The sequence below is a fragment of the Dendronephthya gigantea genome, unplaced genomic scaffold, assembly GCF_004324835.1.
Source record: "Dendronephthya gigantea isolate DGI-Jeju-01 unplaced genomic scaffold, DenGig_1.0 000004F, whole genome shotgun sequence".
In the NCBI taxonomy this organism is placed as follows: Eukaryota; Metazoa; Cnidaria; class Anthozoa; order Malacalcyonacea; family Nephtheidae; genus Dendronephthya; species Dendronephthya gigantea.
Window position 1 is genome coordinate 2,535,734 of NW_021163014.1, and position 24,463 is coordinate 2,560,196.

At 36.4% G+C, this 24,463-nt stretch overlaps 3 protein-coding genes across 3 annotated transcripts; 1 reads left to right on the top strand and 2 right to left on the bottom strand.

Annotated features, from left to right (window-relative positions):
- Positions 1–9,748: 9,748 nt before the first annotated feature.
- LOC114545034 (E3 ubiquitin-protein ligase NRDP1-like) lies at positions 9,749–10,333 on the bottom strand. The gene has a single exon (XM_028563448.1). It carries the CDS (start codon positions 10,331–10,333, stop codon positions 9,749–9,751), a length of 585 nt encoding a protein of 194 aa, XP_028419249.1.
- Positions 10,334–12,138: 1,805 nt separating this feature from the next.
- Positions 12,139–14,665, top strand: LOC114515693 (putative nuclease HARBI1). The gene is made up of 2 exons (XM_028534991.1): positions 12,139–13,660; positions 13,903–14,665. The coding sequence occupies exons 1-2, from the start codon at positions 13,114–13,116 to the stop codon at positions 14,376–14,378; spliced, it is 1,023 nt and encodes a 340-aa protein (XP_028390792.1). The 5' UTR covers positions 12,139–13,113; the 3' UTR covers positions 14,379–14,665.
- A 565-nt stretch (positions 14,666–15,230) lies between these two features.
- On the bottom strand, positions 15,231–16,321 carry LOC114545050 (fibrinogen silencer-binding protein-like). The gene is made up of 2 exons (XM_028563449.1): positions 15,925–16,321; positions 15,231–15,592 (listed from the first exon to the last, which is right to left on the bottom strand). Exons 1-2 carry the CDS (start codon positions 16,319–16,321, stop codon positions 15,231–15,233), a joined length of 759 nt encoding a protein of 252 aa, XP_028419250.1.
- Positions 16,322–24,463: the final 8,142 nt, after the last annotated feature.

The window sequence follows — 24,463 nt, forward strand, 5'->3', positions numbered from 1 at the left end:
TCTTGGCTTGTTTTCTTTTCCTCCTTTCTTTTTCTTTTATCTCTGCATTTCTCACTGAGTGTGACATCCTCTTATTGTCTTTTGCTAAACACCCCTCAAAAGTAAACTTGCCACCTGGAATGTTAGCTGCTTTCATGACATCGATCCTGTCTTGAGGCAGAACCAGAATTGAAATACAGGACAGCAGACATTACAGCAATCTCCACAACATTGCGGTGCTTTGGAGCACGGTTCAAGATAAGGCTGTTGAGGCTTTCATTCACGTTCTGCGAATACCCAGGAAGACAGTGTAACAACAAGGAATACTCACTGAGGAGTTGGAACTCGGGCAGAAGGACCAAAGGCAGGTATCCAAATGGTGATCTTTCCTTTGGAGGGTACCATCTCTTCTGTATGAGCACCAGCTATCTGGCGGACAGTATTTTTTTCTCTTATAATCTGAAAGCTCACAACTATATTAAAGGACTGCCAGTATAGCCTTTTGCATAACCGTTATTTGTTTTTTCTGTTCCTTTGGAGTTAATTTCCCAGGCTTGATCCCCTGATGGCATTTCCATAGTAAGTTTGGAGTTTATCTAATCTTTTGTCTGCAAGTCGGTGTTTGCTGCCTTTGACCGATTTCCCATCCTTCAGCTTAGGTTGTTTCTTTCTAAGTTCCCATAAGTGTGTTCCCATTCTTTTTTGTACTTGGCCAATACAATCCAATTTTGAAACTTTCGCTCAATTTGCCTTTCCGCTTTCATGTTTTTTTTCCACACCTCATAATTCTTGGACTCACGCAGTTTCCTGTACTCTGCTGTTTACTTGGCTCGTCAAGAACAGCATTCTTCATTACATTTAACAAAGACTTTACAGTTTTGTTTGTACTGCTTTCTGCCAATTGAAGGATATTCTTTTCGACGACTTCAAAATGTTCAACCATTTTCTAGACAATTCTTGGGTCTTTTACAATTCTCCCAAATTCTGTCCTTACCTACATAAAAAATAAATCATTATTATACTGCAGGACACTTTTTATGCCGAGTAAAATTTCTGACATCAATTAGATTGGAGATAAAAGGATAACCGTTTTACAGATGCTTTCCAAATGTGACTCAATGGGTAACTAAGTAAACTATACAGGGTTATATATCTATAATACAGTGCTATAATTAACATGGGCAGTAAGTTAAGCAAAATATCATCGAGCATTATAGACTGGGTGAAATCATTAATGGAAAATATTGGACAGTTCTTGTCTGGGCTTTTTAACGACAAGGCTGGAGACATCACTACTTGATGGGTAAAACAACCACAATACAATTTTTTATACTAACCTCTGACACAGGTTAAATCGCAGGATACTCCTGTAGCACATCTGTAACAACTCCGCTAATTATCTGCTGGCGCCTGTATGGTGGGTAGGTCAGCTGCATCAACTCTTTGATAACGCTTGCATTCCTTTTTCATTTCGCCATCTCTGCTTTCATACACTGTTAATTTTATGTTGTTGATTTAGCACCAAAAAAGGTGCTAAACAAAAAGGTACAAAATAACACGATTTTGAGTGTCATTTTGACACCACCCTTTGAGGAGTCAAATCAGCACTTCGGTAGGTGCTAAAATAGCACCACTTTTGGCGTCATAATAACACGAATACAAAGAAATAAGTGCTAAAATAGCATTACATTTAGGGTCAAATTGGGTGAATTTTGTAGTTGTTTTAACACTTTTATTTGGTGCTAGAAAGCTCTTTGGGCGCTAGTTTTGCTTATAAAGCACCCTTATTCTAAAATTATACAGGTTTTCTTCTTAATTCTGCATCACAAATCAGTATCACATCATAAATATTTATTTCGTTTTAGCTTATTTACACCTATTTCTCTCATTTAAATACAAATGTTAATATCGTTCATTATTCTCTGTACTGAAATTCGCTTCTTCGCCTCCTGCATTTTCTTCAGCAAGATGACCTCAAACAGAGCGTACACATTCGAGACGCTAGCTGGATACTCCATGTTGAAAACGTAAAAGCTACCGAACAGGAGCGCCAATGCCATGGTTATCCGGTCGCGGTTTCCAACTGATAAATCTAGCCATCTTTCATCTAGAACAAAGTCATCTAGAACATGACTTTTTGCAGCATTGAAACATAGCTTATAGCCAATGTGCTGTAACATATTAAAAATACATATATATTTTAGAAAATACTTACAGTACAAACTTTGAAAAATAACACATCTGCTGCCTTCTCCTTTAACATATCTTGCAACATCAAAGCTGCCAGTGTGCTTTTTATTTCTGCCAAATGAAATAAAAATACTGATAAACTCTCTGCCCTTTAACAACACTAATACAGTGAACAATCACTTGCAAACCATACAAGTCAAGATTACTAAAGAATGTTTTTCAGTGCAAGTTGAGAATAAGCTAAAGGAAGATTTGAGGAAATGGAAATTACCAACTACATGTAAACCAGGAATTTAGGGTTAATTGACCAACATACATACCCGATTCTTTATCTGGGTCATCCACCAGTGCCCTCTCCATTCATTCTCTCCTTAAGGGTTTTTATACTTCTCTTGGTGGAACACTTTGAAGCATATTCTCAATTACTTTTCCTTCCAACAACTTTAAGTGGCTTGTCATTTTCCGCAGTAATTTTTGGTCGGACAAAACCCTTCCAAACTCTGCCTTTAAAAGAGTGATCAATAATTAATAAACATGATAATGTTTAAAGATCAAGTATCTTCACACAGAAGAATGAAAGTAACTTCAATCTTTCATTGCAACTTGTCAACATGAAATGACTGCCAAGTTTAGCATTGTGAGCACAAAACAGTGTAGCCAGCTAACTAAAAAAAATGATTTACTAAGTTAACAACATTACCTCAGAAATTAACTGAAGAGCAGGGTATTCTTCCAGAATTTCTTCAACCCTCTTTGCCCGGTTCAACAATTGCTGGCGCCGGTGGGCAAATGTTATTCCCATTAATTCGTTTATCATGTGAGGGTTTTTCTTCGTTTTTGTCATTTCTTTAATTAGAACTCTCCTGTGCTCTTCGCATGTCTCAAGGGTTTCCCCTCCAGGTAATTGCGATACCTCACTGACCTTTAGTAAAGTAAAAAACAAATTCTGAATAAACAAGACATCTTGAGATTCAAATCAAACAATACACAGGTTGAGACTGTCAATTCATCTTCAGACAGAATGACCTTACGTTACAACGAACATCAACCTGATGTTGCCCACATTCACAACATTTTCGGTTGCTAAAGAACCCCTCTGTCTCAATTCGGCCGTTTAACATCTCTTCTCGACTATTCTCTCAGCTACTGTACTCCTTAAATCTCCGCTTATGGTGTTGAGACGTTACAGGGCTCTCCCGATCCGTTACAGGGATCTCCTGAGCCTATAATTGGTTCAACTGTTGTGGAGATATCTTTTCTCAAATGCAGAAAATGCAAAGTTTTGGAAAATTGGCTTTAAAGTTTTGGTGTATAAAAACAGTTGGGTACAACATGTAAATATGCCAGACATTTGTACCTTCTTTTAATTCAAGTTTCTGGTACTTGTCACTGACTAAAATATAGCTATCTAATATCCTCCTGCCTCATAGGTCACTCCTTCTACCTCTCGTAATGCCTCCTCCCTCTGCACTTATACTCCATATAATACCCACCCTGGAATATCCGTGTCCAATGACAGGTAAATTTAAAAACTTGGGCAAAAAATACTTGGGGCATAAAAATTCTACAACTGTATAGAAAATATCATAATCTTTCTTTTGTGTTGATTTCGTAAAATTTCATCGCGTTTTAGGCGAGTTATCGCAACATTTCAACAAACAAATGTCTCACTCAATCTCAAAAATGCATTGTGGAAAGTATGAAGCAATGCCTTATCTTTGTAGCGTTGTATCTTCGTTTCTTTTCAGCCAAAAGTGACGGTTCGCCCACCATTTTGTTTATCAAATTCTGCTCTATTTGTGTACTAAATATCATACGCTACCAGTACATATTTTGCCTTATGTGGGCATTTGCGCAAAGACTCGATCGTGCAATTTATCAACTTATGTTATGAATTACGAACATTCAATTTAACACAAATATCATTTGGAAGGTTTATTCCATAAATTGACCTAAGAGGTTCAGGTTAGGAAGAAACGACGCTGTGTTGATTATTTATTGATAGATCTCTTACACGAATATATATTATGTCGATAGCAAGTCGATACCTGGTATTCTGCATACAGTACATAAATGATACTATACAAAACGGACATTTTGTGCAGTAATCAAATCATTTTGGCGGTATACAGTATCGATTATAAGTATATTGTTTTGTATCGATTTACGCGTCGAAGTATCCACATCATAGACTTAATATGCACCGCGGTTTATTTACATTATTTACAACGAAACTATTTTGGCTATTCTTGTGAAATGACGGATAAATTGTTGCCATCATATAAATGTAGTAAATGTAGTCACAGTTGTTTGACGAAGAAAAGAGACTAAACTGAGAAAATCACACCCGGTTTACATGAGCAACTTAAATTATAATTTATTAGTGACAGTATCCGCGACTAACGTAGCTTGAGTACTTTGAGTAATTTCCCTTTGATTAATATTTAACCTAGTTCGTTATATTTTTACTGGCATAAGTCAAAATGTTTATGTTGGGAAAACGTCTGGTTGCTTAGGTATTACAGGGCATGAAAACTTTGCACTATCCTTGGATAGTGCAAAGTCCTTGGCCTGCCTTCTATGTGCATAGGTTAGCTCCATCAAATTCATTATCAAAGCCATTTTTCTATTTGTTTACTTTTTCATCTCTTTCTTCATCAGGGAGATGTGTTCTTTGCAGGTTTCCTCTGTCTCACCTTCTGCTATCTCTGGTAATTTTCCACTGCCCATTTTCATTTTCTTCAGCTTGACTTTGTCGGGGCAGCTGGTTGCGGTGTGCTTCGTTTTATGCCACTAGGTTTTGCTTTCCTCTTGTTTTTTAGATGATTTTTATTGCTTGTTTCCATGAACCCTACAAATATAATATAAAAAAGAAACTTTACAAAATGTTAATCTGGACCAGTTTTAGATCTATTTATACTTTCTATATATATATAGTAAATTGCTATATATTCATTGTATTGACAAATTCAGTAGTGCACAATATATTAAAACTTACATCACATGCATTCAGTACACCACTTGCTCTTTTGCTGCACAGTCCACGCACATAAAGAATAAAGTCCCTACTTACCTAAACTACAACACACTGATATCACACGATAAACACACGACAGACAGGGTCTGATTGAAACAAATTTATAGTAAAAATTGCAACTAAATGTATCCACATCAGTTCATCAGATCTAATATATTTAGATCAGATCTAATATATTCAGAGACCCAGGCCACAATATAAATACGTTTGAATTGTGTTTTGTGTATTTTAAAAACATGTATGGCGAAGAAGGCGAACTGTTTTTATAAATAAAGTTTTTTTAAAATATTATTGAATGTTTCCGTGGGTTTCGCCAATTAGAAGCTTAGAAAGTTGTCCTATACTGAAATTATCAAGATCTGATATGTGAATCAGTGCAGCCATATGCATCAAATACTGATAAGTGAGCACGAATCTTCTGCATTATAAAATAACATTTATTTATTTATAAGATCATACGGCAGCCCAAAAAAGGCGTGTTGATGACAATAAATAAACCGAGTAAATACTGTACACGCAAGTGTTGCAACACGATTTTTTAGCTGCTAATGCTCACTGATAGATATACAGTAACAATAGTCCTTATGCATTAGGACATCAAATGCTTCACAAATACCAGAATTTCCTGCAAGAATTATCATAACATGCATATATTGCAATTATCTCAGGGAATTCTGCTCTTAGTGGTCACACAGAAATAATTGACATCGTAATTACAAGCCCATATCCACTGAGCGAAAGGCAAAGTATTTAAATATGAGCTGTGGCAACTAATTGTTTTAGTATAAATTTGGTATCGAAATTTGGTATACAAATGTTTCTCACAAATATGATTACGTACTTCATAAAAGTTCTAATAGAGAGGTTCTCATAATTATAAGAAATATTGGGGTGCAGTATAGTTCTTTTTCCCTCTAATTTTTAGGCTCTTTTTGGTGATCCTTGTACCATTTTTTTAATAAATTTTCTAGTGTTTTCCATGCAGCAAATGATTTTTATCGTCAAGTTCGAAAGCACATATAATAATAGCTGCTTTGGGAATGGTATCCACCCATGGTGTTGGCCCATCTTTACCATTCACAATGTGTGGTTCCCAAGCAGTACTATAACTCCCCTTCCAGAAATGCAAACAAAATTGATCATTTCCAACCTGTATTACTTTTCCAATGACTGGTCTTTTTTATAGTTGCATATATTTACTGCCACGAACACAATCAGGTTTCAAAGCAGCCAAGTAGTTGTCATCCATATTTATACCCCGGGATGTTGGAGCTTGATATTTAATTTATTTTTACCAAAGGCAGCGTTTGGTAGTAGCTATTTTAACTGTGTATAGCCAGCCAACAACGTCGACGAAAAAATTCGAAATCCAAACTCATTCGTTTCACTTATCATGATACTACAATTTATAGTGATAATCATCCAGTCCATATTTTAAAATAAAGAAGTTGATGAAAGTTGGCTGATAAATCTTTAAAAAAACAAACAAATATGCTCTCGCTCGGTCATAAAATATAGGATTCCGAACCGTCGTCAGATGTCGTAAAATTACAAACGACTTTAAAACGTCGAGATGCTTTACGTTTCGCTATAATACGGTTGAAGAAAGGCGTGACTTTCATACCATGACTTATAAGATGTGTTCAATTTTAAAGATGAATTTTTTTCTAAATATACTTTGATTTTTCGCTTAATCAATTTCACTTTTTCCGAGGACAATTCGCTCAATATCTTCGTGTTGAAAATTTCGCTATATTTAGCTATTAACCAATTTTTTCGATTGGCACCTTTTTTTCCTTAAATTGGTTGTATATCGAAGTTCCTAAACTATATTGTTTAGCTAATTCTGTCAATGTAAGTGATTTTAGCGCAACGCAGAGCGTTGAAAGAAGCAATGTTGCAGCAGTAATTAGACAACAGTAACGATAAAAACGACTTGATATTATCAAAACATCTTTATAAATGTTACTGTTATTGTTGTTGTAAATGTTTTGTGTTATTCTATTTTGAACATGGGTATCAAAATTTCACCATGTTTTCAGTGGATAACTATTATGTTTTATGTGTTTTTCTTTTTTTTGATATTTTTCGATGCGTGATAATATTTCTATATCCATTTATTGTTTTGTTATTTAAATTAAACGTCAGGCTTCCTATTTGTTATGTCTTATGTGTCTTTCAATCCTCTTTTATCTTAAATTTTTGTTCTTTGCCTGTGTGCCGTCCATCTACTTGATCAGTTTATTTTTCTTTCCTTCGCACTGCCATGTGACTATATTTAGTTGAGGAGTAATTTCTGTTCCATAAAAAGCTTCACCAAAAATATATTTGGACAAATGGTGGACTTGTGTGAACCAATCGGGAAATCCTAATTATTCCGTTATTGTGTGGTACGTCTCGAGTCGCAACTTGTTCCAGAAAAAACTGCCATACTGCGAGAACTAGGAACAAACAAGTACATTGAATGTGTTCTCATGATGGATAATCTTTACAAGAACATTTGGACGAACTTCACCGAAACACACATACACCAGCATAATGCATGCATGGTGCGTAAATTATTAATAGAGTATAATATATAAACTGCAAACCTTCATATTAACAAGAGATGATAATTTTAAAGCAGATTTAGTTTGTAAAATCCATTTATTCGATATTTATTTGTAAATGAACTTTTGTTATTTTAAAGGATGAATTACATTTTAGTTTTGCTATATCGTATTTTATCGTATTTCATCGTTAAGACGTCATCATTGTTAAGACGGTCAATGCTGTATAATGACTTCTGAAATTTATGTTATGAATTCCAAGAGTATGTGGTTACCATTGCGTCTTTGCGCATAAATTTGCCTGTAGATGTAAAAAAAGAGCTGAACGAAGACTACTCGAGTTTGTCCTTAATTTGACTGTAACAGTGAAGTACATTTAGGATGGCTCCCCACATGAAGTTTCCTTAATGTTAAATGCACATTTTCAACAGTGATATATATTTAGCGTCTTAATGTTTGGCTAGAAGACTAAATCTTCCCTTTTACCTGTCAAAAGACACTTCAAAATCGTTGATTTTTTACCATCGGTTTAACTGCCTAAGTGTGTCTAAAGCAACCATTTACATTCCAGTTCGATCAATTTTACGAGTCTGTCAATTTTCTGTATATTTAATTTTCAAGATAATAATTCAAGATTAGAAATATATTTTCAAAGTTTTAAAATGGCAGTTTTACCGACAGGAACCAAAATTTTAATTTAGTTAATTGCACTTTTGCAACGTTTGGTAGTTACTGGTTTAAACTCGTCTTAAACGGCGTGTATGTCATCATAGTCAAGTCTTTGAAACCTTTTTTAATGACAACTGACATGACTTCAATTAAGTTTAATAACAAAAATTTCAAAATTAGCCTTAAAATTACACAAACTAGGTGCTATGATATATCATGATATTATTTCATTTATTTATGATATGTTTGTATTCTATACATATTACTTCAGATATTGTTCACACAACAACAGCAGTGTGGAACGACCTTGCTTCAGACATTCTTAGAAGTTCTTCCCAAGAATATCTTTCAAAATTGAAACTTTCAACTGAATTCAGCTTTCCTTGCTCACCCCATCGTCCCAGGACTACAATATTGTTTTCAATAACCACGGCAGTATATCCAATTCTCTTACATCTCATTGATGGCAGCATGTGACTTTGTTCCATCTTGACATTGTAAATGATGACTGTATCTAATGGCTTACCATGTTTATCAGCACCACCATGCAAGAACAATGATGCTGTCTCCCCATCTTACGGTTGCCATATCCCTCACTTCATATGGCAGTGGTGACAACTGTTTCAGTTCATTCTTCTTTATGTTATACAGTACAACACTGCTGAGGTTGTTAAGGTATAGTATAGTTGTACCTCCACCAACTATCAACAAATTATCATCAACTTTTTCCATTCTGTGGCTTTGTCTCTGTTCTGGCATTCTTGACAAGGTCTTCACAGTATAGGGAGGAACGAGCTGGACTGATTTTATCAGGTCAGTTGTACCATTTTCTTTTACACCCCCTGTAACTATCAATTGATCATTATATACAACACGCTGCTGTGGTCAGCCAACTTATCAGGTAGTTTAACTGGGGAGTTGCTCCAGTGATTTGAGAGATCAGGGTTTGGGTCAATGTTCATTCTAATCATATCATCAACAATGCCATTCACACGATGGGCATAGCGGCCCCCAGTGATAGTCATATGATTGTTATAAACAAATGAGGTTGCTCTCCAACATTTCCTTGGCATTGATTGTAATGGCAACCATGTTCTTTGATGCCAGTTAAACATCTCAACAGAGTTAGTTCCTGTCCCTCCAGCAACAATTATATTTTTCTTATCACCACTTGGTCTATTTATTACTTTTCTTGTGTTTTTCATTATCTTTCCCTCCATTGTGATAAGAACGTCCTTCATTTCATTAAAGGCTTCGACCAAAGCAATTCTCAATCCCTTGACTTCATTGTTAACCACTTCCCGTTTTACTTCCATCTCCGCTTTTAGATCTGCGATATTTCTTTCAACATTCCTGGATTTCTCTCTAAATCTACGTTTTTAGTTTCAACTGTTATGTTATTCTTCTCTATTTTCGCTATTCTTTCCTCCACACCTGCCAAAGTTTTCGTTATTTCCTCGCACGAATGACACTTCAACTTTCGGAATTTACAGACTTCACTTTCGTGGTGAATTTGATCACGCTTGTTTACAATTAAACCACAGCCTTGGTTTGTACAAACGGCTGGTGTATATCCGCACGTTTCCTCGTGGCGGTCAAGATGCTGCAGTTGTACAACTTCTAGACAACCTCTGTCGATGTAAACGCAACGAATTTTCAATTCATTTATAAGATTCTTTACCATTCGTGGTGGTTCGGCCAAAGTCTCTACAGTCAGTTCATCAGCGCAAGTTGGACATGTTTTGAAATTTTCGAGATGTTTCGTAATACAAGAACGGCAAAAACAATGTTGGTTTATCAGACAAACGACCGGTTCTTTTAAGTCGTTGAAGCAAATCTGACAGAGGAAGTTTTGATTGACTTTGTTCTCGAACCTTTCTTCGTCGTAGCCTTGTATAAATGAAGCCATATTTCACGTCGTTTTTGTGTCGTAATAATAAAGCAATTTCTGTGCTTATATTTATCGCTCTGGAGTATATACCTCGTTCTATAGACTCAATATCGATGCAGTGTTCGTTCTTGGTGAAACCTGTGGCTTTATTTACTTGCAAAATCTTCACAAAAATGGTCGGTTTATGAGGGCAAATCGTACATATGACAAAATCGCTTCCGCAAACCGAAAAATTTTTCGGAAACAAAGACAGTCGTGAAGGTGAACAGAAATCACCTGTTTGCCTGCTGCATTACGTTGCAGTGTTAAACTTTTCAAAACAGCACAAATAATTATAATAACCATACAAGCACTAAACGTCGAATGTGGTTTTTCGATTATTAATTTATTTTATTCAAAGATTTTAGCGACTATATAAGCTGCAAAGTGATATCTGTTTTATCAAAACTCTTTTTAAAGTTTAAGCGATGATGTAAAGCCATAAACGGTCGGTTAGCTCCTTGTAAAACGACATACCAAGCACCTAGCACGTTTCTAACCCGCTAGCAGGTTTTGGAACGACGTGCTCGCATGTGTGATTTGTGGTAATGAACGGAAATTGTGTGACGCGAATTCGTGGTGAGATCGGTGATGATGATGAAGTCCAAATATGCATGAGCATGCTGTTTATCCGTATGTAGTGGGCTGTTGGTTTGCTATTGGGAGCTAATCCCTGAATCGATTGTTTCCTACTCTCTGAATTGATTGGTTCCATAAAACATCCCCAATGTGTGGTGATTTTGTAAGAAAGGGTGGTATTCAATCCAACGTGTATTACCGTTAGTGAAATTATAAAGCGCGGCATGGGAGCATGCCGGGGAAAATGATCATCATTGCCACATTGCCAATCATCTCATCTTCAAAAGGCACCCTCCAACACCCCTGCAATGAGGGCATAGCCATCTCCACAGAATCTGAATACCTGCAGCCACATATAAAATAAAAATATTCAGTAAAAACCGTGTTTTTACGTGGACTCCGTGTTTTTACGTGGTCTCCGTGTTTTTACCACTCCGTGTTTTAAAGTTTTGGACACAATTATAAAATCGTAAAATACATGCCAGCTTCTTCATTTTATCTTTTACTAGTTTTTTACCCACGGGTCATAACCATTGGTAGATATTTTCTCCGCCGGACTTCCGCGATTCTGGGACCGGTTGTTTGAAAAATAGATAAAGTTATCTCCTGGATAGTGTTTTTGAAATGTAGAAAAATTCTGAACCTTTTAGCATGACCAACTGATTGAACTTTACAAATTTATAGTGAAAATAGTTTCGGTGGTAACGAAGGTAACTCTGGGATGTTCTGATGAATCGAAACAGAGCGACACCTATAATCGATATAATTATAACCCTTAGGAAGTTCTTCGAGCGTGAATAAGGTGAGTGCTCCTCCGCAGTAAGAACGCATATCAGTAATATTTATAGATCAGTGGCTAGTGAAATGTTGCATCCTGTGCGCCATTTCGACAAGACTATTTTAATTTAATTACTTGCATGTTTGCATAACACCAAAGAGATTGGGGACGAGACAGGAAAACAGTTACAATTTTGCTGTGGTTTTTCCAATTTGATAACTGATAAAAAATTGATTCACCATCTGTAGCCTTTCTACTTCTGTCACATGAATCCTGTGCCCCGCAGTATACTTTTGTTTGGATTTCAGCCACTATTGAGGCGAGCCGATCCACAAATTCAGCCAACGAGCGAACAGTCCCGTTGTTCATCATTAATTAAGTTCAATTCTAAGGTTTTTAATGCTTTCTGCACTGTCAGATTCAGTGGCGTAGCCAGCCTGACGATATTTTCCCGCTATGTAAACTTCAAGTTATTATAACTATTCGTGCCTTTAGAAATCTATTGTTTTCACAGTCACTGAACACCAAAATATTAGCATAGCGGGACAAATTGACAGGCTGGCTACGCTACTGGTCAGATTGAACTCTTGACTGCGTTTGCTTCGCCACTGAATATAGAACCCTCATGCAGCATAACCTCGCCGGTTTATAGATCGATTGTCATAAACAGAATTCTCAGTGATAGTAGCCCTGTCTACGCTAGCATTCACGCTTGCCATGTCACCGCAAGAACACTTACATTTAATCAGCCGAGTACGAATTTCTTTCGCATTCTTTCCATCAACTACCTTCCGCCTCAAAAAGTATATTTTCATTTGCTGGCGATGACCACTTTCCTTGTCGGATAAGACCATCCCTTACGAATTCTTTCAAGCTGTCATAATCCCCAATGCACTCATAACATTGCACATAGAATAGACATGTTATGCCATAACGTTATTGGTGTCATTAATGTTATTAATGTTATTGGTGTTATTGGTGTTATAGGCGTTATAGGTGTCATTGGTGTTATAGGCGTCATTGGTGTTATTGGTGCCATTAGTGTTACTGGTGTTATTGGTGTCATTGGTGTCACAGGCGTTATGGGTGTTATGGGTGTTATGGGTGTCATAGTCGTTGTTGGTGTTATGAGCGTTATAGGCGTTATTAGTGTCATTGGAGTTATAGGCGTTATTGGTGTCATTAGTGTTATGGGCGGGTTGTTCAAAAGCCGGCTAACGCTATCCCAGGGCTAAAATGGCCTAACCCAGGGATAAATTTTATCCCTAGGTTAATTTGCGTTGTTCAAAAGTGGGCTAGCGCTAACCCAGGGACAAACGATGGGCTAAATTTAACCCAACTCAAACAGTGGGTTAACTTTAGCCCAACACTTTTAAAATAAAAAAAAACAAAAATAAACAACATGGATGGCCTTCCGTTCAATTTATTCCGTGTTGTTTATCCACGTCAAGAACGAACATATCGTCCACGCAATCTAAACGTGATTGGCTTTAATGACAGCCAGTTAAGAGCAAGATATAGGTTCGGCCGAAATGCCATAAACTACATAACAAATCTGCTTTACGATGACCTTGTCAGGGATACACAACGCGGCCATGCTCTTTCTCCGGATTCACAAGTACTCATCGCACTGAGGTTTTACGCAACAGGCAGCTTCTTACAAGTTGTTGGAGATACGTTTGGTGTTGATAAGGGTACAGTGTCCCGTGTCGTAAGAGATGTGTCCTTGGCACTTAACAGGAGACAGCAAGAGTTTATTAAATGGCCAACAAACGTAGAAATCGCAGACATCAAAAATAATTTTTTTGCACTAGCTGGCTTTCCGTGCGTAATTGGGTGTATCGATTGTACCCACATCCGAATTCAGGCTCCGTACGTGCACGAGAACAATTATGTAAACAGGAAGCGGTATCACTCGATCAATGTACAAGGAATTTGCGATCATGAAGGTAACATTATATTCATATTTTCCTGTACACACTGATGGAAATGCTGTTAACTTCAGATTTTGTTCATGACCAATTTTGGGGATGTGGTACTTTACTGAGGTCTCCCCACCCTAATACAGATTTTGTTTTGTAAATTGCATTACTAGCATGGATATGTATTTGAACTGTTCTCTTGGCTTAGTGTTTCTACAGGGAGTGGTTATGGGTTGGTGGATTTTCTAAATATTTTAAAAACGTTTTAGGAAAATTCATCAATATTGTGGCACGATGGCCAGGAAGTACACACGATAGCCATATACTGCATACATCAAACATATGCACTCACCTGGAGAACCACCACCATGATCTAGATGATGGTGTTCTGCTTGGTGACAGTGGTTACCCTTTAAAGGCATTTTTAATGACCCCATACAGCACCCCAAACACACCAAATGAGAGGGCATTCAACCGAGCACACAAGAAAACAAGGGTGACGATTGAAAGAACATTTGGAATGCTAAAACGGAGATTCCATCTACTGCATGGGGAGGTGAGAATGCAACCGGAAAAGGTGTGCCAGCTCATTGGTGCATGTGCAATATTACACAATATTGCACTTGCATTCAATGAGCCCAGGTTAGATATTGAGGATGAGGACGACCAACCAGAGGTGGAGGAATATGTTGGACCCCAAAATGGTCATCTAATCAGGGAACATATAACTAACACCTTTTTTTAACTTTTTATAAAGTAGAATTAACTGAGCCTATAATGCAAGAATTGTTACCAAAATAAGCAAGTTTGTAAAATAATAATATAATTCAATTATCACAAAAATGTATAATTATTAATTACTAATTCATTAAATTATTTGTATATACAGTACAATAGAAAATTGTTCATTGAAATTTACACTACAGGGTGAGCAAAAAAAACCTGACACCTTTGAAATTCAAATTAGCTGCAATGTATCTGCAATCGGCTGTAATATATTACAGAAGTTGCCTAAGATATCTCATGGGTATACGAAACATATCAAATAAGTGAACCCATTTATTAACCTTGAACATAAAGTTTGTTCCCTTTGGTAGTTAAATTTATTTTAAGCTCTGTAATAAAAAAGAGTGTTGAATTATAGTTCAATTGGTTTAAACACTTTAAACAATGGGAATTGTCAAATTCCAGCCATAAGTTTGCAGCTAATTTGAATTTCAAAAGTGTCATTTTTTTTTTACTCACCCTGTATGGTATCCAAAATGTTGTGTGCTTATAATACATGCACTGAAGATCAGATTATAATAAGTTCAAACATTAAAACAAAATAAATTGACAATAAATATTTTGAATAAAGAACTACATATTGGGAAGTGATTTCTATGATTCCTATATTTTTCATTGTTTAATAAAGTTGATAATTTATAATATATGGCCAGTTACTGCTGGGCAAAGTGAAAACCATTGACATATTATATGTGAATGTGGCAGGCTGGTAGCTGATGCATTAAAACTAATATTCAAACAAATATCTGAAGTAGAAAAGAAAAGAAATAGGGGGAACTGTGACTGAGCCTGAGGGATTATTGTGCAAAATTTAACCTTTCATGTTCTGGATTTGGATTTGAAGTTTTTGCTTTTTCAAAGCCAATACCTCTTTTTGCAGAGTAAGTACCTCTACTTGCAACTGCAATACATCTTGGTTTGTTGTCCTCTTTCGGTTATCACTCTTTTTCGGGCCAGGTAGGGCTGGCAACATACGAGATGGTACCGGCAACGAGGGAGGGATGTTCATATTTGTCGGCTCTTCATCCTTTTCATCTTCAGCCAACAATACCGAAGGAGGTATCGGGGAAGGATCTTCGATCAGTTCGATGTCATTGATGCTAGAGTGTGACGATGGCGATGCGAAAGCGGAATTGCTCAGAGCGGTCACCGTTTCATATGCATTATCTGCAGCTAAAAACAAAAATATATATAAATGTAAACGACTGCATGGAGATGTAAAATACTGAATGTCATTTTACTCTTGTACAGCTCAAAATACTTATCTTTGTCCTTGTTGCTCATCAACTTTTGTATGTCAACGGTAGTCAACAAAATGAACAAACGAAAGACGATTTAATCAACAAAATAAACATTTTCATTGCAATATAAGACTCTTATATATTTTACAGTAAACGTTTTGACTTTTGATTTAAAAATATTTATATAAACGACTGGGAACTAATAACGTCGTGCCCAAACCTGCCCGAAACACATTACGCAATTTATTTCATATTATTTCATACCTGTCTCAAACCCATCTAGTCCCGTGAACAGAGGCGTGTTTTCAAACAATTTGATTACTCTCTCTTCTACCGGAGATGCTTCTTTTGGCGGAGGGCCACCACCTGTACCCTGTTGTTGTTTCTTTATGAGGGCAAAAGATTTTTTAGCGCCGCTCGTCAGCTTTTTCCACTTCTCTTTTACCTCGTTTACCGTCCTATTTGCCACTCCCGCCGCATTTATATCGCGTGTGATCGCGTCCCAAACCGCATTTTTGCGTTTATTTGTAATTGCATTGGTTAATTTGGACTGTATAACTTCTAGGTTATCCTCTACTTTGTTCAACAATATATTTACTTCAGAAAGTGTAAAGTTTAACTTTCTTTTTTTTCTTTGTTTGTCCTGTAAAACGTCAGCCATTTTGAAAAAAAATTTTCGCGCGCTTTTTTAACCCAGGGCTAAGTCTGTTAACCCTGGGTTAACTAACCCTTGCGCTGTCCTTGCTTTGAACAACGCAGTTTTAACCCTAGGTTAGTTAACCTAGGGTTAAGCATTTTAACCCAGAGTTAGCACTAACCCAGGGTTAAATTTCGCCCGCTTTTGAACAACCGGCCCATGGACGTTACTGGTGTCATTGGTGTTAAGCCGGTTTTCACCTAGCGATATTTTTCGCGCGAATCGACATTTTACTTTTGTTCCAAAGCTCTCAACTGCACCTTTCTGGAACAAATTGCTCAAATACTAAGTAATAAAGTCGCTTCGCGCGAATAATATGGCTAGTGGAAAACCGGCTTTATAGGCGTTATAGGCGTTATAGGTGTTATTGGTGTTATAGGCGTTATAGGTATTATTGGTGTTATTGGTGTCATTTGTGTTATTGGTGTTATGGGTGTTGTTGTCGGTAAATATGACTGCGAACAGTGTTGATGAAAGCTTAAAAGCGATCAACCTACATATGTTTACGGTGATTGACCGGTCAACCCAGTGCCAATTGTTTCTGGACGCTTTTCTTTTGTCGTTGATCGATCGAAGTTCGTCGTTCATGCACCCTACCTCCACCACTATTTCAGAGCAAGCTAACACAACCATGTAGCTATCACTGGCAGAGAGCTTTGAACCACCAAAATGTCCTGGCAAAGATGATCAGCAGACCATTTTGAAGTCTGTAGGCCATTATAACAAGTAGCATGACTACAGAGATATGTGGAAAAGAATCGCCAGTCAAGAATTGCCAGTCAGTCGGGACAGTTCAGCTATCCCGTTTCCCAAGTTCATGTGTTATATAGTTTGAGCCGAAAAGGTATAAACGAGTGCATGTAATCATGAATAGCATTGTGAATGTTTCAAATTGTAAAATATGATTATAGAATTGTAAATAGTTTTACATTATGAATAAATTTCAACAAGTTTTCTTTTGAAATGTGAATTTATTCATAATAATAGTTCTGCCAGACCATCAGTACTTCTTTAACGCCGAAGAACTACGCTAGTATTTCGATTGCGACCCTTTTCTGTTCGCGAAAATTCCCCCGAAGAGGGTTAGCGTTTACAGGAATTAAGAAGTAAACCTGCCCCGAAAAACAACATCTTGTAAACACAAGAGATGAGTTAATATTATATTAAAAAGATAACATTTTTCGGCGATCGTTTCTCGCCATATTCAGTGGCGTAGCCAGCCTGACGAGCCGGAAATCTATTGTTTTCACAGTCAGTGAACACCAAAATATTGGCATAGCGGGACAAATCGTCAGGCTGGCTATACGCTACTGACCATATTGTTATCCCCATGTTGAATTTTGGTTTTGATTTTGTTACCGCTGCCCCCTATTCCGTTGTCTCGGTGTAGTTTTAACTTTGTTTGGCTCCATGCAACCTTTATATATAGTCATTAGTTATACATTAGTCAATGGTTCAGTTCCATGTATAAGTTCAGAGCTCGTCCTGAGGAAATTATGTGCAAACAATAAATATGGCGAATTTGTAAAAAATACACCTTCAGAAAAGATTATGTAATAATTTCTGAAGTTTTGCACTTGCATTTTTATTTTCCACACCTCTCCGGAAAAACATTTTACTATAAATTGATCAGATTTCGGTAAATGTTTGTGCATATTTTAATTCATAACACAACAATCTAATCGCGGGTTCTTCAGCATAATTAGGTTCATTACTTCATTCTCGAAAAAACATTCCCATTACCACGCGCTCTTTTTGTTAACATTGCAGAACGCTGACTCAGGATCTCGCTTGCTCACCAAAACTTGTGCGCGTAAAAGTATTAATTATCTACGTCAACAAAGGACCGCTCACTTGTCGAAATTTTTCGAGAGGTTCACATTTCGCGAAGTTCGTTCGTTGCAAATTGTTTTGAAAAGCGTTGTTATATTGTTGTTCAATATTCTATATTGAAATTATCGAGAAAATATGTAAGTATGTTTTAGGCTTCATTGTTTAGTGCACAAATAAGTGTGTTTTGCGTATTATTATGTGGCTTAATTTAAAAAATATAAAAAGAGAATCGTGTTCCTACAGTTCTGCTCGTATTTTGGGAAAAGGAGAATTTAGTTCGCTATCGAAAGCGACGAAGTAAATTGGTTTTGAGATTTGATTTATGAAATAGAAATCAAAACTATACTAAAAATACGGCGGCTTAGCGCAACGAACGTAAGTGCTCGCGCAAAAAAAACGCACGCGTAAATCCAAACGCACGCTCCACGACAATTCACGGCTTTGCAATGAGAATTTTTGTGTAACATCTTCACATTTAGGTGAATGAATGGCCTAGAGTTGATTTTTGTTTGTTTTTGTGGCCTCACACAAAAAACAGGTGTGTAGAATTACACACCAAGGTGTGTTTGACTACACACCAAGGTGTGCTCAATTGCACGCCATGGTGCAGTGGCGTAACAGCACAACTAGGGGCCCGTGGTAAAAATTTAAAAGGGGCCCCCTTACATAACCATACTAACATCTAAAACATTATTCTAAAACCTAAAATAATGAGTTTAAATATTAATTACTGTAATTATAATATCAGTTGTTAAAAAGAACGCATCAGTCGCGACATTAAAACGTTTCTTTAATTAAATAGAAATTACAGAAATAGAATTTCCAAATTAGCAGTTTTAGGTTGTCGCTATGTAACCAAAATGCAAAAAATTTGTTCAACAGTTTCTTAACGTAACAGTTAATTTATAAATAGGAAAAGGAACCTGAGCCCTGAAGACGAAAAGTGCATGTAATTAAACTACAAACTTTCCAATCCTTGCTTTTTTGTCTGCAAACGTGTCAATAAGCTTTTCAATGTCTAACAACCACGCTTCATTGTTCTCAATTGAAAGAATTGCCAGTGAGTCCAGGCGATCTTGTGCAATGCTTGAGCGAAGGTAATTCTTTATAAGTTTCAACTTTGAAAATGAGCGCTCTGCACTCGCAACTGTCACCGGAAGAGTGATGAATATGACAACCGCTAATAATAGCTTTGAGTAAGTACTGAGCCCCACATCTTTCAACAGGCATAGCACTTCTGAAACAGTCGACATGCCCTTCAGTACATCCCCGTAACACCAGCGAAAAGACTCGATTTCATTCACAAGATCAGATATGTAATCTGCCACTTCAACCCCATCTGTAAATATGTCTCCCTTGTATTCATTAACAAACAATTCGGCAGACTTGCGAACTTCTGTAATGTCAAGAGTTGCAAGGCTTCCAGGGAGTACAAATTTGAAGGTATCAGCAAGAAATTTCTGCTCCTGAAGCGTTCTTCTAATTGATTGGTAGCGGTGTCAATCACTTGGTAGAACATCTCTACAGTAAATCTTTCTTCAGGATCCTGTGGTCTACTCCTTAAGCCAGGGGGCCCGCGGGTTCGCACACCCTGAGCCCATAGTAGTTATGCCACTGCCATGGTGTGTAATTTCTGCACACCTTTCTACGCGCTTTTAGAAAGCACACCTTGGTGTGTAAGGAAACACACCTTTGTGTGTACGCAAACACACATTCGTGTGTTCGAAAACACACCTTTGTGTGTTAGCGAAAACACCTCCTTTTGCACACCTTTTCTTTTACTCATTAAGGTGTGTAAAGTAACACACCTTTTCACTGAAAACACACCTTTGTGTGTTTGACAGCACACCTTGACCCATCCAAGAAACACATCTTTTGATGTGTTATAAAACACACCTTTAAATTATTAACAATATGCTTGATTGGCCTTATTTATTACCTATAGTATTTTAGTGCGTCGATAAAAGCGTCAGCCTTACGAGGAATTACACAAGTCACAGGAAATTTGCTTTCTAAATGTTGTAAATATTAGATAGTTGATTTGACTTAAGTGTTCCAGAATGGTTTATGATTTTTAATACTATAGACTTGACTACTTATCCTGAAAGATAGCTATATATACATATTTAAATAAAACTTTCCCATTTTAAAGAAACTATAGGAAATGTGCCCAGACCCCAATTTTTCAAATTTTAACAGAAGGTTATAATTCATGTAATTATACCTGCCTATACCTGACAATACATCCTAAATTCTTTTACCAAAAATAAATCTTAACTCATAAATTGGGTATCATTTAGCATGTTCTATTAATTAACAGATGCTTGTGCACATCTTAAATTGGAAAATTCTAAATACCAGATCCTCTTATGCATTTATTTTATATTTTCAGGTGACCTTTGTTGATTATGAAGATCATGAATTAAGGCGATGATGTTATTGCAACAGTTGAGCAGGCACCATACACTCCAACAAACACGAACAAAGGTGACCAACAAGACAAGAAAACACCACCAAGTGTCAAGTCGAGACGACATCAAGTCAATAAACTGTTTATAGAGTAAGACATTATTTTAAACTAAACTGCATGCTTCAAGATATTTATATAATTCATTACTGTGACTTCATGTTAATTCTTAATAGTATTGGAACTTAAAATATATTTATAAATTAATATTGTGTTTGTGTGTTTTCTAGCCCTGTTTATATGTTACTTTTAGGAAAGGTGTGCAACTTTTTACTTAAACAATTTGTGTGTTCTCCAGCACAGCTTTAGCTGTGTAATGAAACACACCATGGTGTGTATGAAAACACACCTTCTTTGAAAACACACCTTAGAGCGTGTTAAAATTTGGACAAGCCAAAAACACATCTTTTGGTGTGTTTTTTGACACACCTTTTAGTGTGTTCTACACACCTTTTGTGTGCACAAAAACACACCTTGCAATGTGTTAACACACCTTTGAAGATGCTTTTTGCACACCTTATGGTGTGTTAAACACACCTTTAGGTGTGTTTCAAAACCCACCTTTAGGTGTGTTAAAATTTGGACAAAAAAGGTGTGTAAATTTAACACACCTTTTTTTAGTGCCTCACTCTCTTAACGATTAAGACTGCGCTTTGATTTTCAGTTTAACGTTTTAACATTACTCATGCAGTTTTTCTTTCCCGTCTGTCCAGGAATATTAATTTAAATGATTCTCGGATCTCCTATAAGGTGTGAATTAGATTTTTTTGTGGAATTTTCTGTGATTTAAAGAATTAATTGGAAATGGGAAATCAAAACAGTACTTTAATAAGCTTGTAAATGTTCTAATTTGCACAGGTGGAATCAGTATTTTGGTTTGAAGAAGAAACGTCGGAGAGATCTCTGAGGTATGATTTTTATTTACTTGGCGTATAGCTATAATATAAGGATGTTTTATTATATCAACACGTGTTTGTCTTCGTTTTCGGGGAAATAATATTCATGTTTGATGAGAAAAAATAATGATGATGATAAGATATATTAAATAACAAGTAATATTTTATTAAAGTATAAAAAATAATAAAAAGGTATTGCTTGCATCACGACAAACCATACAAGCGTTTCTTACCCATTTCGCTACACTAATCTGTCAACGCAAATAGTTTCATTTAGTTTTAATTTGTTCTAGTGTCAGTAAGAAAAAAAATATAGCAAACTTTCTGATGCCTCTGAGAAGTGGCCTTCCGCAGAAATCGAAGTTTATGCTTTATGATGCCGGTTCAATGTTTTTTCTTTTGAGCTACACGACTAGCTCATAGGAGTGGTAATGTCGGCATCGATCGCAAAGGCATAGATTTGAATTCTAACAGTGCAACGATAGACGACAACGTTTTTCTGAAATATTCCTTGCTTAAATTTGGGATGCCTGAGTAAAACCTAACATATTACGTAATATAAAATGTATATAAACGTAATTGATTTACCTTCTAGATATATAAACTTTTTTTATTTGGTGAGGTTACAGACTTTTACCATTTCAAGTCCCCTACATCAATACACAATATTATTTTTAGTGCTGGTTTATTTGATCATGCAAACGCGTCTCAAATCTCGGAGTATTCTGAGGTAAAGAATATTTATTATCAATTGAAAAATAAGTTCGCTTTTTTATCATGCACGTATTGATTTTTTAAACAGTTGGGCAATTTTAGGTTGTATTCTAAATTGTAAAATCCGTGAATGAATATCCTAGCTTGTAGTATTGTTATGAGATCTTAATATGACACATGTTATTATTTGTGACCTTCCACGGGAAAACGTACGTTAACGATATTTCGTTGAAACGGCAAAACGAACGGATAACGAACGGGTAGTGAACGATCTGTAATAACGTTTCAACGAACCCAGAAAACGTTTTGACGAATTCAGCTAAAAATGTGAACGTTTAAAGTCGAGAATACGAACGGATAAATAAACGTTCAATCAGAAGCCGTTTGAACGATTTATGTTTATGAACGGTTTTAACGAATTAGTCTGAACGCCTGTTGCGCGTATGATTGACGCAAGATATTATTGACTAATTAAAAGAATAGGAAATATTTTCAAACACGTAACATGTGTTGGCGCAAATATGCGCGTGTACATAAATAGCTATACCTTCATTTCAATGCTTAACTAAGATTATTTATAGCTATACTACCTAAATCACAATATTATATACTTTATATACATATATACATTTGCATTTGCATCAAAATTCGGGTTAATCGTTAGAAAGCCTTCAGTTATTAGTACAAATTATCATCCTTATGTCAAATTAATCAATGCATCATCTGCAACTATACCCATTAAGATATTCAGCGCGTGTTCATTTGCAACAACGTTACAGATTTTGTAAATCTCTCCACAGACAAACTATATGTATGAGTGGTTAAAGACATATAAACACATACAGCATGCATCCGTTTTATTAACACGGCTCTAAACCGAGAGTAAACGAAGATTGCCATAAATGGCCTGGCTTCGATAATAATATCATAGGCAATGTCATCGGTCATGCACCGTCTCAGTTTGGTTGAGTTTGAGCTACTGGATACATATTTTATGTTAAACTAAACACAAGAGATTCCACTGTACACTTTTGCTTATACTCTTTGACGCGCAAACGATTAAATTAATTAGCGCAAGGATCAAGTTGTTTACAGATGATAACCAGACATTAATACAGAATATCACATAGGCAAAGTTCGTTTGTATGCGAACCAGCGTAGTAACGTGTGCTTGCATGCTGTCAAAACTTATTTGGTATAAATACTACATTAAATATCCAAACCATTTATACACGTGAAAATCCACATTTCAATTTCAGCAATGCATTGCGCGGTACTAAAATATTTAAAATATAAGCTTGGATATTTACCTAGTGCACACCGAATATGTCCCGTGCAGCAACACCAGTAGCCTCTACCTGCAGTCAAGCTTGTCGCGGAATGTCGCCTATACACAGTAATGTCAGTAACGACTATAAGGGCATCATTATACGTTAAGAATATTTTAAAGTTTGATAATAATCTATTTTATTGACTGCGTGCACCATCGCCATATTTTCTTCGCAAAGCTAAAGCTGCAATGTTGCTATTTCTGCCGCCATATTTTTTCATATAAGTGATATGTTTTGTGACCATACGATCACATATGCATGTGTTATGACTTATGAGCCAGTATATCGCTAATTAATACTTGTGATATTAAATTAGCTAACTAAATTCTTGGTGGTCAATATATTCATCAGGAAATATTTTATTTCCCCCCATATATTCGACCATCTACATAGTTAACTGTGTAAAAATACCTAAGCTACCTGCATGAGCCTAACAATAGTGACCTAAAGAAATAGAACGCGTAAATTAATGGGATAATTTTCGAAATCTTCATTTCAAACGATCGCCGGCAATCCGCAATCCCGAAGGTCCGAATATCCGCCCTGCAAAGCAACTTAATACTCAACCCCGGCAGCAAGAAAAGAGTGCACAGTATTTTCACTAAAGCATATAGCAATAGCAGACGGCCCATATAGAAACCGGGTTTTTAAATCACAAAGAGTGCAAATAATTTTCTGCAAAGCATATAGCAATGCTGCCGCCCATATAGAAACGACGATGCCAAATGCATGCACAGGGGAGTTTATACTCACCATTTTAAGAAACATCGATCCTCAACATCTTCGAGACATCTACTTGTGACACAATTTGTGCCTCCTGCTTACAGTAAAATTAACTAATCAAGATTTCCCCGGACAGATTATT